Source organism: Furipterus horrens, unplaced genomic scaffold (genome assembly GCF_987537825.1).
Source record: "Furipterus horrens unplaced genomic scaffold, mFurHor1.1.pri manual_scaffold_13, whole genome shotgun sequence".
Taxonomy (NCBI): Eukaryota; Metazoa; Chordata; class Mammalia; order Chiroptera; family Furipteridae; genus Furipterus; species Furipterus horrens.
Window position 1 is genome coordinate 32854534 of NW_028327183.1, and position 12901 is coordinate 32867434.

Here is a 12901-nt window from a genome sequence, read left to right on the forward strand (position 1 = left end):
CTATGATTAGAAAAACAACTAATTTTTGCCTGGAAAATACATTGGAGTTTTGCTGGCATCTCTGTGCCCCTTCTGATACACAAGTGGTTAAGACCAGCCTGGAGATTTGCATGAAGGGGAGATCAGAGAGTTGTAGAGAGGGGGCGCCGCATCCCCATTATTCTAGGAACAGACCCTGCAAGGTCACACCAGGTGCTTTGGGGAAACCAAGGCCCTGCCCATGGACTGCCTCCTGGAGAGCCCAGGGCAGGCCCAGGAATCCTGCTTGTCCTGAGGAGGAGATGGTCACAGGCCACCTCAGGCCAGTCTGTGGCATACTTTCAGGCAGGCTGCTGTGCCATAGATGTGGCACCAGGAATTGTGCTCAGAACAAAGGCAGAGCTGGGCACGTGGGCTCATTTCTACAGCTCCTGCTGCCCCCACCAGGTACAGGAAGCATGGACAAGAGGGTGAGGGATCCCAGGACACGAGTGAGGAAAATGTCTACCCAGACTCTGCTGCCTGGACCTGTCCCGACCACACACTATGCTTTCCTGCAGCACTGCAGGTGTTGGGCAAGCCACTTCTCTGTAAGCCAGATGTCAGAATAGGAGTTGTAGACAGGATGGGGTAAGGGTGGTCTAGGGGAAAATACCACTTTGGGGAGCACCCACAGACAGATCTGGCGCACCGTGGAGCCACCATGCTGGCTCTCACCCATTCCTGCAGGTGTCCTTGGAGAGCATGGAGTGAAAATGCCCTGTGTGCTCTGTGCAAGGCCCAGCTCCTCCTGGGATGTGCAGGGCTCAAACCTCCAGCTCTTGCTGCTAGAGCTGGTTTTCTGCTAACACTGGGAACCCCACACCAGCTGCTGCCTCACTGGAGAAACTGTTAGCAGTGCAGACTCAGCCCCAAGTGGAAGTTTCTCAGCACAGGGAGCGGGTATAACCAGGAAGTCCTGAGAGCTGGCTAGGCCTGGACAGTGGTCTCTTCATGGCCACAATGCCCAGAGAACCTGCTGCTCCAGCAGCAGCTCGTTTCCTTCCTACTTCTGACAGGCCCTTCGGGACAGATGACACAAGCGTGCTGTTACGTTTCTGGCAGCCAAAGGCTGGTCCTCTCTATGTTCCCCGCGCCCTCAGTCTCCTCAGCAGAGAAAGCCCCAGCATTTTGCAGGAGCTGATGGCTCCCAACACCAGACCTCCCCAGCTAACTCCTCCCCATCGTGAGTGGAGCAGCTCCTGGGGCAGCAGAGGACAGCCCTCCAGTTCCCAGTAAGGGCAGGAAAGGAGGGGAAAATACAGTTGACCCTTGGCAACATGGGTTTGAACTCTACAGGTCCACTTTATATGTACATTTTTCCCCATAAATGCTGTAAATGTATTGTCTCTTCCATTTGGTTTTCTTAACATTTTCTTTTCTCTAGCTTTATTATAAGAATACAATAATAATACACATAGGACACAAAATATGTGTTAATCAACTGTTAGCTGTAAGGCTTCTGGTCAATAGTAGTCCAGTAAAGTTTTGAGAGAGTCAAAAGTTATATTCAGATTTTTGACTAGTTGTTCAAGGGTCAACTGTATAATTTGTTTCAAAATTAAGAGCTCATCATTTGGGAGGAAAAAAGTTTAAGAGAGTGGAGTTCTCCAGTGGAGTGACCCCTCATCTCACAGTCCTATACACTGGCCCCTCCCACGGAGGGGACTGTCATGTACAAAGAGCATTTAATTAATTTATTTATTTCTTTACACATAACTGAAGTGATGTTACAGTACATAAGTTATTTACAACTGTGCAGTAATGTGTTGCAAAATAAATTATCTAGAAGGCAGCAAAAGTACATTGTGAATGTGTATAAAACTGTACAGCGTTTACGGGTACACTTTTTATATGATTATTGGCTCTGTAGTGTTTCAAGTTATGTTCTCAGAAAGAGAAACAAAATGCCCAAGATTAAAGGAAAAAATATACAAACCACGTGGATTTGACTCCATTAAAAACACAACTGGCGAGTCCTGGCTCTGTGTCCCTCTGTGGCAGGCAGGTGGGCGGCACAGTGTCCTAGCCCCAGTCTGAGGCCTGTGGCTATCAGCAGCTCCATGGCAATAGGACTGCAGCCAGGATGGCACTCTCCCTGCTCTGGCCCGAAGGTCACAGTTTGTGAGGAGTGGACGCCTTAATTTTATTTCCTTTAGTTGATCAGAATGGAACAAGAATTTTAAAAAAACAATCCGTTCTGCAGCTCCTGAAATGCCCGTGCAGCTGGCTGGAAAACAGACCGCAAGGCCGCCGTGTCCATGTCCCCGAGGTCTCCTTGTCCTCCCTTGGCAGCTGGTATAAAAAAACCTGTGCTCCAGGGGGCAAAGTGCAGGTTTTTCCCTGGGTGTTCCTACTTGAGGGACAAGGTCTCCTTCCACTGCCTGGACTCAGCAGCAGCGCTGGGCTGACCCATGTGGCCCTTGCTTGTGTCCTATGCGGCTGTCCTGTGTGTGTCAGGCTGGCAGAAGCACAAAGTCGTCGTTGACATCTACCATGGGCACATAGAAGGAGGGCACCTCATTCACACACAGGGACTTATGCCCAGCGGGGTCCAACTCCTGGACCTTCAGCTGCCACTCCATTCTCTGCACAGCGTTGAGGGCCGCAGCCTCGTGCTGCTGCCGCATCAGGAGACATGTCTGCATGGAAAGCACAGCAGGTGAGGGAAGTGAAGGCAAGACCCTAGCCTATCCCTGTGGGGCACAAGCAAGAGGACTAGGCCTAGGCCCCCACTGCCCACTCACCCTGTTGCCATCCCCACTGGGAGGATGGGGTTGAGGGAGCGGCGCCAAGCTCTGGCCGCAGGACGGCCTGCCCCTGTGCATGGCCCACAGCACTGCCCCCTGGCCTTCTCATCCTGCCCTCCGAGCGGTCTTCCTGACCAGACCACATGAGGAGTCGAACCCTGCTCTGTTGCACCCACCCTCCATGTGTTTCTCAACAGCATCTGATTAGAATTTGCAACTAATTTTCTTTTTCTTTTGTAATTATCTTTTATATGAGCAGTAACACTGATTTCATTTTCATTTATAATAGAAATGTTGTCTTTTAAAAGTACACTTAATTTTTAAAAAGGGTTATCTACGGTTTAGTATTCAAGTGTTTAGTCATTATGGGTATATTATTACATAAATCATATTAAGTAGGTCGTCGGCAGCCGTCCGTCTCGAGAGACGATGGTGTAGCTTCTTAAGAGTCTATCTGCACCGCCGAGAATGGTTGTGCAGTCCAACTCGGGAGTGACACGGTATCTGTCTCCTCCCATGTTGAATCGACATCTTGCGATGACGCTGGAGTGTCCTCTCCAGTGGAGCTGAAGCTACAGAGCCTGGGCAGGGTGATATGGAGGGTCTGCTGTTGCCCATGCAGCAGACCCCCCCTCTCTTCGCAGCTGAAGGGTCCAAGGGGAAAGACGGAGTCAATACAGCTTGGCTTCAGGTGCGCCGCAGGAGTTGCCGGTGTTGACTACAACGTCAAACCGCCTTAGGGACTCCGGCTCCGGATTTTCTGTCGGGGTTTACTCCCTTAGCCTTTCCCCTGAAGAGGTATGCCGCAAGGCAGCGGAGGTTTTTTGGAATCAGAGTTTTCCTTCTCTGATGTGCCCTGACTGGAAGATCGAACCAGCGACACTTAGCTCGCAGGCCGACGCTCAATCCATTAAGTAGGTACAAAGTTAAAAACTGAAATAATGAATCACTGGATTACTGAAATGGGACATAACCAGATGTAGCACATGTGGATCAGGGTGGGACACATTTTGGGAACAAAGGGGATTTAGATGGTCCAGGTAGTAGACCATACTTTAGATTAACAAAGTTTGACCATGATACACTGACTGTACAGTAACAATCCTATTTTCTTAGATGTGCACACAAGTAAATATTTGGGATGGAATATCACAATGCATAATTTGCTTTAAAATAATTCTTTAAAAAGTGTGTTGATGGTGTGGGGAATACAGTACAAATCTTCCGCTATCTTTCGTCTTCTGGAAATAACCACTGTGTGCTACATTGTAGCAGCCATATCTCTAAACTGTCTTCACACATGTATGCTGGCATGTGTGTGAACCTCAGGATGGACCCTCTTCGTTAAGCAGCTCAGATAACCTCATAGGTCAGGCTGTGTTTGCCTAATTGAAAATGTTTTATAGTATTCTAATCTTCAGATGTTCCCACACTCCATTAATTCACAGAATTATTGATGGGCTTCTGGGTTTTCATTTTATTGGGTTGTTCATTCCAATGAAGTTTTTTTTTTACGTATCCCTGAGTTTTAAACAATTGAAGTGAACTTGCTAAGTTAGATGGCCAAAACACTTGTGAAATTTGATATAGTTTACCCTACAAAACTGCGTGCCGACTGCAGGAACAGGCAGGGGAGGCTGGCAGTCTCTCTTCTAAATAGGATCTAGTTTAGTTTGTGGTTCTGAAATAAACGGTCACACAAAACATGGACTCATGAAGATGCAGCTGCTTTATCTCTTTCATGCAATGGCTCTATATCCTTCACTCATCTTTGTTTCTATCCACCTTTTTTGTTATTAGTTTATAAGTTCTTTTGTATGTTATGGAAACTGGACTTAGTGGCATTTTTAGTGTACAAGGCCTAATTTTAATGTGGTTAAAAATTATTTCTCTTTTTATAGAAAATTTTCCCTGTGGCTCCCCCTTCAAGCCTGGCTGGTGGTGGACAGAGAGCAATGGTGTGACTGCACCATCACCTTGGAGATGGGCCTCACCTCAGCTGTACCTGCACCTGCATCGTGACGAGACGCTGGGGCCTGAAATGTCACGTGGGCTCACTGTTCTCTGCTCTGGGCTTTCTGTCCACTCCATGTGGCACCATGGGCATGGGTTGCTGAGGTAAGGGGCCCGGCTAAGGTTGGCATCCTGGAAACAACTGTCCTACTCTCTAAGTACAGTTATCACAGGGTTGGGATCGGGGAGCTTTGGCTTCCCCTGCATCAGCTCTGTAGCTCTCAGTGGGAAGAGCAGTAGGCACAGCCCACTCAGCCCTGCCTCATGGAGCTTCCTGGGGTTGTGCTGACTTGTGCATTAATTATGTTAGCTGGCACACTGTTGTTTAAGTTTTACGGCTGGTTCTTATGAGTGACCCCATGTGCAACTCTAGCAACTGAAGATAATGATTTGCTTCTTACTTGCTAATCTATCTCCCACCCATCCTCTGGCTTGCTGCACTGGTCAGTACGTCCAGAGCACTGGTGATAGGTGTATGCTGTGACCTTTGAGGAGGGCTCAAGGTGGGGTCCCACAGAGGTCTGACTGCCAGCTGGTGACAGGAGCTGCTCCCCGCACACCTGGACAGGAGGGAAGATACTCTAAGGAGGCAACATGGGGGTGGGGAGACCCTGAAAGTATGACCTGGGTTTGGAAAGAGTCTGGAACTGTCACCTCCAAACACGGGACCCAGCAGCAACCTCCCCCTGCCCCAGTAGACTCCTGGTGGCTCCCAGCCCAGGTGCAGTTTGCAGGGAGTATAGAGCCCTCACCTTCATGCGATCGTACTTGTCATCCACATCCTGGAGCCAGGAGATGAACTGGCGTGCATTGAACCGATCTCGCACGGACTTGTTCTCATCACCCTGGGGAAGAAATTAAATATGGGCATTTGATGGGGGAACATGGGAGAAGGCAAAGTGAAGGTGCTTCAAAATCCTCCTTCCTAAGTGAAGAACAAAAGCTTCAACCTCATTCCTGAATCTACACGCACTCATGCTCAAGGACAGACCAGTGTAACCCCTGGTCCTCCTCCTCCCCACATGGCTTTTGTAATACACACCTAGGAGGCTGTAGGGCTATTTGGATACTACCTGTGGTGGAGCTGTTCTCAGGGTGACTTGGGACCTCCCATGAGGGCTGTCTGCATGTCTGTTATGATGCCCAAGGAGAAAACAATCGGGAAGCCCTCCGACTCTGGCCTGCACTGCTTTTGGAGGCCACACTGTTTTAACTTCTTCTGTTTGTGAACATTAAAAGTAGTGTTCTTTGTAAAGGATCTTTTTCTTTGTAAAGGATGTCTCAGAGGCTTGAGGTGGCTGAGGGCCAGCTTCCTGGTTTCACTCTGTAGGAATGCTACCTTGATGTCACCATCCTCAAATACAGTAGTATCTTTGCTGCAATGGACTGTGGTTTACAAATAGGGATGTCTTAGGAGGGACCAGAAGACAGTGGAGCAGGTAGTTTTCACAGACTCCTGCTGTCTGGCTCTCCCTGGTTGTTGGGATGATCAGCATGTTAGGGAGAACATGTGAAAGTCAGCCACAGGTACATGCATGACTGACCACCTGGTGGCTGAGCCCAGGCCCCACACCACCAAACATATTTGAGGGGAAGAAACTGCAGCCTACGCCCTTTGACATTCAGAAGGAATGCAGGAAATCCCTTAAAGATCAGCAGATTCCTTGTCTTTTTCTTTTAGATGTAAAACTTTCAAACACCTAACCTGAAGTAATCCAGTTTATCACCAAACAAATACAGTAGTCCTTTCTCTATATCGCGGTTCACTTATCGCAGCTTCACTGTATCGCAGCTTCACTGTATCGCGGGATTTAAAAAAATATTATATTTAATTATTTGTCGCGGACTTTTCGCTATATCGCGGGATTTTGCGGTACTGTAAACGTATGTTGTTAAAGTTACGTAGGTTTAAGAGTGTAGAATATGTTTAAGAACATAAATAGTGTTTATAAAAGTGTGGAAAAGGTTAATAAGGGAGTGGGAAAGGTTAATAAGGGACTGGGGATGGTTTATAAGTGTGTGGGAAGGGTCTATAAAGCCTTAAAATATACATAAATACTAAAATAAATGTAAGGTGCCTACTTTGCGGATTTTCACCTATCGCAGGGGGGGTCTAGAACATAATACCCATAATAAGTGAGGGAATGCTGTACTTTGTTTTATAGTTTGTTGACAAATGTTTTGCTTTATTTTTTTAAGACTGTATTTGTTTTCTATTGTTGTTCTATTACAGTTGTCCCAGTTTTTCCCCTGTTGCTCTCCACTGCCCCCCACCCCTGCCTCCCACAGTCAGTCCCTGCCCTGTTGTCCAAGTCATTTATACTAAATGTTCTGCTTTAGAAAAAATTTGTTGTGATACACAGTATGTTAAATGAGGAAACTTTTAAAGATATATCCTTAAAGACTATACATTAAGTGAATGGAAAATCCTTAATGCACGAATAAAAAAATTTTAACTGAAAATCACTCAACCACTGTATGTTTCCACACAGCCACAGCCAACCTAGGAATGCTGTTCAGAACCCCAGGGGTCCACATGATCCTGACAGCAAAAGTTCATGCCAGCCAGGGGACCAGGAGGAGCATCTGTCACTAGGGCACCTGGCATCAAGGCCTGAACAGTGAAGGGGGCAGCACGAGAGGACCAAGAGAACAACAGTGTTTTGGGAAAATCCACATGAGCAGGGGCATGGGGCAAAGAAGCAGAGGGCAGGCCCAGAATGACGTACACTGGGTTGTTTCTAAAAAATTCACAGTTCCTGGGGAAGAGAATAAATTATGGGGAGTAAAACCTAGGACAGCCAGCCTCAGAGGCCAGGCCTGAGTGTGGCAGCAGCAGGAGGTAGGAGAAAAACAGCCAGGCTGAGGATGGACAATGGGGGACATGATAGCCTACTGTGTCCAGTTTAAACCTTAGCCATGTCCATGGACAGGCCAAGAGGCAGGTAAAAACTCCTGAAGCTGGGGGCTGCCAGAAGGCAGAGCCACTGAACTACAGTCTTGTAATCCAGCAGACAGAGGTAGGGAGGCCCATGGGGGCTGGACGCCCATGCCCAAATGTTTTAGTGATAGGTCATGCTGGGTGGGGTAAGCATGTGTATGACCACATGGGACAAATCTAACACTGGGGGTGAAGAGAGCCAGGATGACTAATTGGAGTGGACAAGGCAGGGCTGTGCTGGAGGGCAGATGGGCAGTGCTCTGGGCTCTGCTGTCCAGCCTGCACCAGACGATCTGTTAAGTTCTAACAGGACCCCAGGGCCCATGTGCTCATGGAGGGGTGACACTGCTATGCTAAGCAGCTCCAAGTTCCCACACCTCTTGCTTGGCCCTTGACTCCAAGGCCTGCTACCACTGTCACCATGCTGGTGCAAGGCCACCACTGTCCCCACCATGACAGCCTCCCATGGGGCTTTTGCTGCAGAAGGTTATTTATGCAGCAGCTCTGGGTGCTGCTCATCCTAAGCTATGTTCTAGAAGAAATTTAAGTAACTCAAGTGACTGAAACTGAGGCACAGCCCAACCCAATGATCTGAGAGCCTGTGCCCATAAGGACCCTGGAACGGGCCCTTGAAGAGCCCATGTAGCATCTCATGACATCAGCATTACAAGTGCTGCTGTTTGAGCACCCCTGCCTCCCCTGTCCCAGGGGCAGATCTGCTCACATGATCAGTGTAGTCTGTGGGATGTGGGTGTTTCCTACTCCTGTCTGTGTGTAGCCAAAGCCTGGAAAGCCCACCTCTTCTTGGGAGACAAGTGTAAGTGCACAGCCTTGGTGACCACTGACCTGGCTTTCCAGAGGCATGTTGTAGACCTCAGAGTCCAGCAGCATGGTGCAGGCACTGAATGGCACTGCCTGGTTTGCGATGGTCCTCGCTGCCCGGCAGTGCACCCGCAGGATCTCCTGCTCGCAGGAGACAATCAATTTTTCCTGGAGGACAGAAACCATGTGAGCCAATCCTAACAGGGCAAGATATATTCTGAGCCCAGGCCCCCAACCTGAGACCTCTTCTTACCCGCTCAATGCTGTGCTGTAGTCGCAGCTTCCCCCTCACGGCCTCCTGCTGCTTGAAAAGTTCCTTTAGGGGCTCTGCCAGGGAGGGAGGGGGTGCAATCTGCAATCACAAAGGGCGAGAGGAGGGTTTAGTAGAGGGTTGGGAATCTCCACCAACAACACTGACCAAGTCTGTCCTGAAGATGCAGACACACCAGGTAACAACTAGATGCTTGTACACAAGAGAGCAGGTAAATGAACATGGCATGGATTCTGGCCCTGAAGGAGTACTACACAGCTATGAAAAGAATGAGGGGGAATGAGTTCCAGAGACAGTGTGAAGTGTAAAAAGCAAAGTACAGTGTCTATACTGCTACTCTTCGTGCAAGAAGAAATGACAAAGATGGTAGAGGAGCAAGCAGATGGGGCAAGGAAAGGAGGAGGACCCAGGGCTGTTTCCTTAAGACTGAAGTTTCACGTCCCCCAAAATAAACCCTGACACCAAAGGAGATGCAGGTGCCAACATGGAACACACACAACAACAAAGCCTGACTGTCCTACTGGGGATCATAGGGGAAGAGAGCACACACCTGGGTCACTTTGGAAAAGACATCATGAGGCAAAAGACCTGAAGAAACACCCACAGATGTCATCTTCTAACCAGTGTAGGCGTTTCACGGGTGGGCCAGTGCTTGTGAAATGAGACACATACACTGGGAGTGAACAGGCCAGTGAACACATAGGAAGTAGGAAGCACCAAGTCCCTCTCAAAGAAGGAAGGTGCAAGCACAGGATGAAGTCAAAATTTCAATGTTGAACAGATGAAGGGGTATGGAGTAACACACCTCCCCTGGCTGTGTCACCCAGGGCAGTGAGCACTTCTTGAACCCAGGCCATGGTTTCTAAACACCATTCCCATTAGATGGGACCATGTGGTTTAATGTCAGGGCTTGGCTGAACACGTTGTGGGGCTGTAAAGTAACAGTGTGCTCAGAAAGATGGGGCAGCTTGAAGGAGCTCCTAATGGCCAAGGCTGGAACGATTTGCACACGAAGTAAGTAAGAGTGATTTATGTTTGATTACAGAAGAATTCCAATTATTAAACATAAAGAGAGGGGAAACAACATCAGCATTAGGCCAACATCACAGGAATAACTGCTGTGGACAAGATCCACTAAGAAGACCAAAATCAGTGGGCTCAAGATATTTATCAACTATGAAAGGAAAGACAGTAACTACAAAGTGGGGACACAAGACTTGGGCCACTGTTGCCAGGATATAGCTGCTGACAACAAGAACCAGACACAATGCACTAAGACCTCACATCACAGCAGTGAATTCTCACGAAAAACATGTCCCTCAGTCCAGTCGTAAACATCAGACCAAACAACTGGTCAATATTCCTCAAAAGTGTCACCAAACTGTGCCCTTCAAGGAAGACAAGGGGTGGATGACCCAAGAGGAGATGCAACATCTCAGGATCCAGTGAAGGACACACATACACTCTGTGCTTTTAACTCTGTTACTCTAAAATTAGCTCAAAATAAGACATTAGAACATTTAGCTGGTTTCTTCAGTGGCACATGTCACCCATCAGGCCCTGTTCCATCCCCTCTTGGCCTCAAAGGACTCAGCCCCACGGGGCCCTGGTGTGCCTCCCTTTTCTGACACTACTTGGGTTGTCCACAGGTGGGACCAGTTGGGCAGGCATGAATACAGTGGCACACCTAGGGATAAACCACTTCTGGATCCTTAAGAGAAAGCACCAAGACCTGGTGCCAAAGCTGCTGGAAGAAGGCCTTAGCCTCAGGTGGCATGATGGGAGCTCCACACCTATGGCCTGGTGAGAAATACAGGAGAGTTTGACCTCTGCTTGACCCAGGTGCTCAATTATGTGGTAACAGTAAATAAAACACCTAGAAAGGCATGAGTCCAGTAAAAGAAAAGTAGAGATGCACAGACCACTGACAGGGTGAACCCTGGGTAGTAGGAGTACAGTGACCTCTACGGTTTTCTTTATTTTCTAAACTTTGTATGGTGGTTGTGGTACTCTTATTTAGTAACTAAAATTTAAACAACAAAACAACAAAAAGTCCACCAAACAACAAATCTTAGGTCAGATTTTTCTGAATTTAGTGATCCAGATGAAGCCAGGCAGCTGGATCCTCCCAGGCTGAACAAGGGCAGGGTTGCCTCAGTCTCCCCTCCCTAGAGTGACAGAAGGGGGAGTGATGCTGATGACATCCCGCTGGGCTCAAAGCTAGCCTTGCTCCCTGGCAACAAATTACTGGGCTAAATGGGGAGGGCAGTGGCCCTGGAGGCTGTGCCCCTATGCCTCAGCCTCAGCCATTGAACCCAGCTCTCACAGCTACACCCCATCATTCAGAAGACTCTGGGTGTCACTCCTTGTTGGCAGAGCTTTATGCCTGATGGAGAATCAGCAGATATACTGACTTCTGGAGTACCAAAGTCTGAGAGAACACATGCATCCAACATGACTCCTTTGGGACAGGAAGTTCCCTCCAAGACTGGCTGTGTGGGCTGCATGCTCGGGCCTTCCCCAGGCCCCGGGGAATCTGCTCATCCTGACCGGCATTCATTCAACAGCTGTGACTGGAGACAAATCAAACAGAAGTTCTAGCTTTTCTTCAAGGCGGTGGAATGGTTAAAGAAATGAAGTAAGTCCACTGCACACTGTGTGAACAGGTGACATCTAGGGGTGACAGTGGGCTGGGCTCCTTGAGGGTCAAGGAGGAAGGCAGAGATGGGTAGAGGGCTGGCCCCACTGTTAAAGGACCTCCTTGCCTGCTGTGCTGAGAACAGACCCCAGTAGCCAAGGGGAAGCAGGGCCAGCTGAGGTGAGACGGTGGAGTGGCACAAGCAGTGACATGGGAGGTGCTGGCCTGCAGAGTCCTGTACGAACAGATTTGCTGACTGCCTAGACACGGGCATGAGGATGAGGGTGGAGGGTGGTGTGCATGGTGGGGATTAGATGTGTCACATCTGCAAAGACACGGTCTTAAGGTTGAGGTGGAGAATCAGCTATCATAGGAGTGGGGCAGGATAAAAGGAGATGGAAGCCCCGGGTACAGTGTTGAGAGGTAGGTTGGGTGCTGACGGAGGATAGGCTTGTTGAGTATAGAAGCCTGGAAGCATACAGAAGGGTGTGCTTTGAGGGGGTAGCAAAGGTGCCAGGGTCACTGAGGGCTCCTGTGTGAGAAGAGCTGAGGCCTGGCTTCAGGTCAGTAAGAAGGAGTCACTGGAAACCAGGATAAAAGGTGTGGAGTGGTTCAAGGGTGAGGGGCTGGGGTTGGAGCCAGATCGTACATCCCCACTGAGGCCTTGGCTATTAAAACGAGTTAAGAGGAGCTTTTTCTCCCTGACTGCTTGAAGATCAGCTGCCATCATGAATGACAGTTAACTCTTTGGACCAGGAAGTTGATCAACAACAGATTACCTCAGTGGAAACAAATGGTCATTGACATCCTTCACCATGGGACAAGTTCAAGAAAACCTAGCCAAAATATATAAGACCACACCAGGTTTTACTTTTGTATTTGGTTTCAGAAGCCATTTTGATGGCGGCAAGACAACTGGCTGTGGCATGATTTATAATTCTTTGGAGTATGCAAATAAAAATGAATCTAAACATAGACCTGCAAGACATGGCCTGTATGAGAGGACCTCAAGAAAACAGAAAAGAACGCAAGAACAGAATGAGAAAGGTCAGGAACTGCAAAGGCCAATGCTGGTGCTGGCAAAAAGGAGTCCAGGTTCTTCAGTGACTTTATCTGTGGTGATTGTACAGATTTTTCATGAGAGGATTAATAAACTAAGAACCTTTATGTGAAAAAAAAAAGGGGGGGGTTTGAGAAGAGACACTAGCTACAGAAAGGGGGGATTGCTGTGCAGAAGTACCTGACATGGAGGTGGGGGCCTTGGTCAGCCACAGTCCCAGGTGAGGAGGATATTGGGGAAACCAGGGACTGAGCAGCACTAGTGTTAGCTCCAGATGGAGGTATGCGGGGCATGGCCACAGCACACAGGGAACTGGTGACTGTCAAGAGGGTGTGGGCACTCAGTGACCCAGTCAGGCACTGGATGGGGAACTGACATAGAAAAAATG

At 48.6% G+C, this 12901-nt stretch overlaps 1 protein-coding gene and 1 long non-coding RNA gene across 6 annotated transcripts in view; one reads left to right on the forward strand and one right to left on the reverse strand.

Moving 5' to 3' along the window:
• Positions 1-12901, forward strand: part of LOC149994422 (uncharacterized) — a 49036-nt gene that overhangs the window by 21581 nt on the left and 14554 nt on the right. For both annotated transcript variants that reach the window (XR_016507727.1, XR_016507726.1), the window contains exon 2: positions 4670-4886. This is a non-coding gene — a long non-coding RNA (uncharacterized LOC149994422). The remainder of the gene's footprint in view (positions 1-4669; positions 4887-12901) is intronic.
• ANKRD11 (ankyrin repeat domain 11) overlaps positions 1706-12901 on the reverse strand; it is a 245423-nt gene continuing 234227 nt past the window's right edge. For all 4 annotated transcript variants that reach the window (XM_090260379.1, XM_090260378.1, XM_090260381.1 and 1 more), the window contains 4 exons: positions 8798-8896; positions 8569-8712; positions 5534-5626; positions 1706-2660 (listed from right to left, as the gene is read on the reverse strand). In XM_090260379.1, coding sequence (XP_090116505.1) covers positions 2475-2660; positions 5534-5626; positions 8569-8712; positions 8798-8896 — 522 coding nt within the window. In that variant the 3' untranslated portion in view covers positions 1706-2474. The remainder of the gene's footprint in view (positions 2661-5533; positions 5627-8568; positions 8713-8797; positions 8897-12901) is intronic.